At 45.1% G+C, this 5,948-nt stretch overlaps 1 protein-coding gene across 1 annotated transcript in view; it reads right to left on the minus strand.

Moving 5' to 3' along the window:
- LOC306779970 (solute carrier family 12 member 9) overlaps positions 1-4,805 on the minus strand; it is a 44,417-nt gene extending 39,612 nt beyond the window's left edge. Inside the window, exons 1-4 of the mRNA XM_079272105.1 lie at positions 4,449-4,805; positions 2,271-2,405; positions 1,337-1,474; positions 796-1,122 (exon numbers count right to left, since the gene is read on the minus strand). Of these exons, the coding sequence (XP_079128231.1) occupies positions 796-1,122; positions 1,337-1,474; positions 2,271-2,405; positions 4,449-4,668 (820 nt within the window). The 5' untranslated portion in view covers positions 4,669-4,805. The remainder of the gene's footprint in view (positions 1-795; positions 1,123-1,336; positions 1,475-2,270; positions 2,406-4,448) is intronic.
- Positions 4,806-5,948: the final 1,143 nt, after the last annotated feature.

Consider the following 5,948-nt stretch of genomic DNA (forward strand, 5'->3'; position numbering starts at 1 on the left):
CAACCTCTGCTTTTCAGTATTATGTATTCCAGCAGTAGCGGGTCTGGGATTCATTCCACCACAATCAAGGCTAACTCTTCTACTTCTACCAACACGTCACGACTTTGCTCTCTTGTTTTTCCGTCAATGAATAACAAGGTAGTTCCAATCAGAAGAAAGCTCTCTAAAGTACTGTGATGTATTGGTTAATGAAAGTACGGATGTATAATATGTACAATTCAGAACCATTCGAGGGTTCTAACTGTAAACACATGATTAGCTCTTTTCTCTCTGGACTCCTCTGGTCAGATCTTTGGCTTATTCAAAGCTTCAGCGTGTAATGCTTCTCACGTGAGTTAGAACCAGTTAGCTGAGTAATCATGTGCTCCGACACAAAGCCCCGCAACCAGACCGGAGTAATTGGATAGATTTCCGTGGACATTAAGAACCAGACAACACGCACAACATGTTTACAGATCAATCAAGACGTCTGTCACGCTGCCAACAGTGCAGGACGGAATGATTTACTTTTGATAAACACATAGAAGAAGTTCAGAGGCTCTGGCTTCGTTCCCAGCGGTGCGTCTCCTCAGCTGTGTTAATGGGTGGGAAGCCGGTGAGGGATCAGGCTCACTTAAGGTGGATGGGACTTTTAAGGTGGACCGGCTATTCTCACAATAGCTAGGGACTAAAATACATTATATTTTGCCTCATTCATCAGCTAAGTCGAAAGGAAAAAGAGACCACGGATGAGATAAGACTCTCCGAGCATGCGCGGTACGAGCACATCCCGAGGTCGAGCCTCCTGCAGCTTACCATACAGGTTCCCCAGCAGCGTGTCCAACTTGAAGCCGGTGAAGTTGGCGGTGGTGGGGAACGACGGGCCCGTCCCGTTGGCCGTCGGGTTGAACGCGGCAGAGCTGGGCAGCACGATGGTGCGCGGGCCTACGGCGAAGAAGCTGACGAAGACGGTGCCCAGGACGAACATGACCACCAGGAAGATGACGAAGGTGGCCTTGGCGTAGATGTGGGCTCCCACCAGGCACACCAGCAGGCACAGCAGGGCGACGCCCGTGCCGTAAAGCAGAGACCACCAGTAGCCCGACGGCAGGACCTGGTAGGGAGAAGTGGCCAGAGACCCGGCTGGAGGTGGAGGAGACAGGACAGCGTGAGGGCAAAGACGAGGAGGAGGATGTGTTGACGTTGATGAATGATTGACAGAATGTGTTCAGTAGTCGACCGATATAGCACACATGAAGCGGTGCTTTTGGTGCAATCATTTCGATAATAAAAGCACCGTAATGGGGCAGCAGAGTGGTGCAGCGTTTAGCTCGCAGGGTGTGGAGATGGAACTCACCTTCTGGCACTCCGAAGGTGGCCACGATGGCTTCGACCAGCCCGAGCACGAAGAGAGCGCAGCCGCACACGTTGGCCAGGAAGAACATGATGCCGATGCTGCCGCCGAACTCCGGACCCAGCGCTCTGCTGATCATGTCTGAGAGACGGCTCAGGCAAAGTTTGTATTTCTGTTCTCATAGAACCCAACGAGTGTTTAAGACCTCGACATCGCTGTCGTCTATCTAGGATGTGCTGGTTACAGCGGCTCGTGTTACAGCAGCGATGGAGATGAAGGAGTGAGCGGTGGCTAGTCAGTCAGAGCGCTGCTGCTAAAGATAAGCTTCCTCTCACTTCTTTAAATAAAGACAGAAAAAGAAGAAGCACATAGAATTGGGTGAACAATACGATGACGGTTGGAAAGTTTGAACAAAGTCAAAACAAAGTCCTTCCAAGCAGTGAAACAGTGTGTTAATACACAACTCCAGACGATCCACGTTTAATGAATTACTTTCATTTAATCGTCTGCAGGAAGTCACGACTGCAAGAGCTGAATGCCAAGAAGACGCAATGCATGTGTTTTAACTGAAGAGGATGATGATGGTGATGATGGTGATGATGATGATGATGATGGCCTGTCCTCCTCAGTGATAAACAGCACTGATTGGGGTCATTTACCAAATTGCTGGCAGTGAAACATACAATGCTACATCACACCACCATAAACACACACGCCATGTCATCTGATGGTGTGTGCGTGCGTGCGTGCGTGCGTGCGTGCGTGCGTGCGTGCGTGCGTGCGTGCGTGCGTGCGTGCGTGCGTGCGTGCGTGCGTGCGTGCGTGCGTGCGTGCGTGCGTGCGTGCGTGCGTGCGTGCGTGCGTGCGTGCGTGCGTGCGTGCGTGCGTGCGTGCGTGCGTGCGTGCGTGCGTGCGTGCGTGTGTGTGAAGAGGATACAATAGGCCCCTCCGGCATCCAGGGCTCCGTTGGTGGAGATGGCGCAGACCGACAGCACGGTCATGCAGATGATGAAGTAGGCCACCAGCAGCATGGCGATGGCTTGGTACAGTCCGGAATGGCCCACCATGAACCCTGGTCAGACAAAAGAAAAACACTGATCAGCTGGTTGAAAGCAGGAGGACGGTCCGGGCCGGAGCGTCAGAAGAGGGAAGTTTAATTTCCCACTTTACTGTAATTCTGCCGTTTCTGCAGCAGAAAAGAAACAGGAGCTGGTTTGACTTCAATAAAAAGAATCTGCAATATCCTTCCCCAAACCTAACGAAGTGGTTTTGCTGCCGAACAATAACTGAGATGTTTCCTGTGAAAGCGGAAGTTTATTTTGAAAAGACTGCGTGCGTGTAATTTACACGTGTTGCACAAAAGAAACAACGTTTTCATGAGCTATCATCCGACCCGTTGTACGAGGATACCTCGTTTCTGTACCTCAGCTGTTCTCACCATTTTACATTTTCGTGGCAAACAGTCGTTGATGATTCTCGGCCATGATAGTGAGTCAGGGCTCGAGGGCAACAGTTGAGATCACGGCAACCAATCAGGGCTCAACGATCAAAGTTTGTTTTCACTCACCCGATCGGCCAAATGGGTCAGAAATCGACTGAACCGAAGCAATAACGACTAAAGTTGATTGCCTTGTTACGACACTCCAGCGATGGAATTTTTGTTGCATTGGTGATGAATAAATATTGCCGTTCGGGTCAAACCTGAAACCAGACGAAGCTGCATGCGTGTTGGCGCGTTTAATACGGATTGTGTACACGGGAATTAAGGGTGTGGACAGGTTTCCTGGTAACACCGTTACTCTAATAAAGCTTTCATCTTTGTTAATGGCACATTTTTCAGCATCAAGCCGACTTATAACCGCACACAGAATCTCAATTACTCAAAGATGTGAGGTGACTAAAAGTGTGAGTTTGTGTTGAGGGCTCCACAGCTGGTACACTCACACAAGTTTCACATCCACAGTGAAACTATACGGGGAGTTCCTGTGTGGAGCGGCATGCTACACTGTGAGAGCAGTAGCTCTAAAGTCCCACTGTGTGTGTGTGTGTGTGTGTGTGTGTGTGGGTGTGTGTGTGTACACTATGCATAGCAGCTGATATCTCACTAGACTGTGGGGGGGGGGGGTGGGTGAGAGAGAGGGGTTGTTGGAGGTACAACAAAAAGAGAAACACACAACAGTCCAATAAGTGGAAGTCAGATAAGAGAACTGAGACAATTACGTTACATATGAAGCTGTTTATTTATATTTTTGGTGCTTCTCACTTTTCAGTGCCTCTTTTTTAATATTTTAATGCTGAGACAGCAGGAATGTGAAATGAGTGGATTGCGTCACATTGCGATTCGTAGCTTCACGCACATCTTTCACGGGAAAGCGGAACGTTTCACGCTCTCGATGTTGAACTGACGGACTTTTCTCCGCTGGTTTAACCTCAAGCTCACACCATTGCTCCAGAAATCCTTCCTCTCAATGAACTTGGCAAACAAGAACAATTTTGACCCGTAATCCCATTTATGACCAGCACTGATTCAATGAGGGGAACTATAAGGGACGCATGGTTCCAATGATTCATGTTAATCAGCTTTGAATGTCATCAAGCACAACTATATTTCAATAAAACAACGTATTGAATGTCTTCAATGCTGCCCTCCGTGGAATTTAAGCTTTGATGTTGAACCGAGCCAAACTTTATGAATAGCTTTAATCCCCAATTCAACAATTCCTACTAAAACAGTCACAGTTATGTTATATAGTTACGTTATAACACTAACACTACAAATCTGTGCAATATAAATACACTACAATTATTCTGTCTGTATATATATATATATATATCTATATAACACTTTAGTTATTGTGGATCTTTTACTTTTTTAATATTCTTTACTGTGTTATTACTTATTTATAATACTTGTTTTGTTTACTAGTCTCTTGTTTGCACTGTACTGTAATCCTGTAAATGTAGACGATTAAAGGATTATTTTATCTTATAGCACAAAAATGTACTCACAAACAAGGTAATACCATTGTAATCTCATAGTTTGGGGTTTGGCGCAGCTCTCACAGAACGCTGCGCAGTGATTTTAAGTGCGCCTCCAGGTATCGCCAGCACTCACCTATGCGGAGGAACACTACCACGCTGAACATCGACAGCAGGGTCGGGATCACCACACCGAAGAAGATGGAGAGTTTCTTCGGTTGCCCCTGCAGGGCAGACTTCCGGCCGGCCGGGCCCGGGTGCTGCACCAGGGCCTGGCCGGCCGGAGGGGCCCGCGGCTCGGATTCATTGACGCTGGTGGAGAGGCGGTAGTGGAGGAGAGGAGTCCGCTCTGTCATCGCGAAACCTGCCTCTTCACGAGCTTCGCGGCTTCATGAAGTGCTCTAAAAGATGGCACTTTGACACGTGCATAAACGTTTCTTGTGTTTTTCCTCGGAAGTTCTTTCATATAGTGCTAAAAAAAGTCAGTTAGAAGTCCACAGCCTCTGTAGCTCTCGTGTCCTACTGAAAAGAAGATCATGTGACTTACAAACGTCAAGCGCGCCACAATCACAAGCATGACTTCCGGTGGTAACTTTCAGTATAAAAGCTGCTGACTGGCTAGTTCAAGTTTTTGGAATTAATTCAAGAGAAATTTGGAAAGAAAGAATGTGTTTCAACAGGAATATACAACAAACAAATATTCGGTTGTTCTTCTTGCTATATATACATATATGTATACAGATATAACGTTAGATAAAGCTATTTACATATATGTACAGTATATACATATACATGTATATACATAAACATACAGTTACATATATGGCAGTATATGCCTGTACTTCAGATATTAATACTTACATGTGGGGAATACCAGTATTTGTCAAGACAAATGCTGCAGTTTCCGGTTTAGTCCTGACTTCCAGTATCTAACTTGACAAATGCATTTTTTTTTCTCCAGCCCACTTATTGTTCAGCCTGTTGCTTATAGTCATGTGATCATGTGGGCTGGGCCAATCAGAGCGCTGCATTCTTTCAGGCTACCTGCAGATGCCAGTGCAGACAACCACTTAAAAAACTAGGAATTTATTTGATTTCACTTTGACAATAAAAGTTTAAATGTAGTTATTTGTTAACACTTTCCAGTACAAAAAGATAAAAGAAGAAAAAATACGAAATTTTATTAAATGCATTTAATTATTATTGATACATTCATTATATTTGTTTCATGACACGTCCAGTGTATAAAACAAAGTCAGTTTTTCTTTATTTTTGGCAACAATGCATGGATCAATGAAAACACAGTGCCCTGTCAGACAGAACTAACATGTTCCTCCTCTTCTTTCCACTTCTGTATTCTCAAAGAATAATGCAATGGCTCTACACTGATGATAAAAAAAATAATACAGAATAGTGCGATATGGCTCACAAACAAAGTCCTCCTCAGTAAATAAATAATATATTAACACACGTAACAGAGTCGCACGAGCATAGTCTAACAGTGATTTAGCAAGAATTACTTATTTTTGAAAAAACACTGCAGCATTGTTACAAATATATTATACATGTGTGTATATATATACAATACATGTTTAAAAAAACTATAATAAGTAATACAGACAAATTAACTCTCCGT

The sequence above is a fragment of the Melanostigma gelatinosum genome (assembly GCF_949748355.1).
Source record: "Melanostigma gelatinosum genome assembly, chromosome: 7".
In the NCBI taxonomy this organism is placed as follows: Eukaryota; Metazoa; Chordata; class Actinopteri; order Perciformes; family Zoarcidae; genus Melanostigma; species Melanostigma gelatinosum.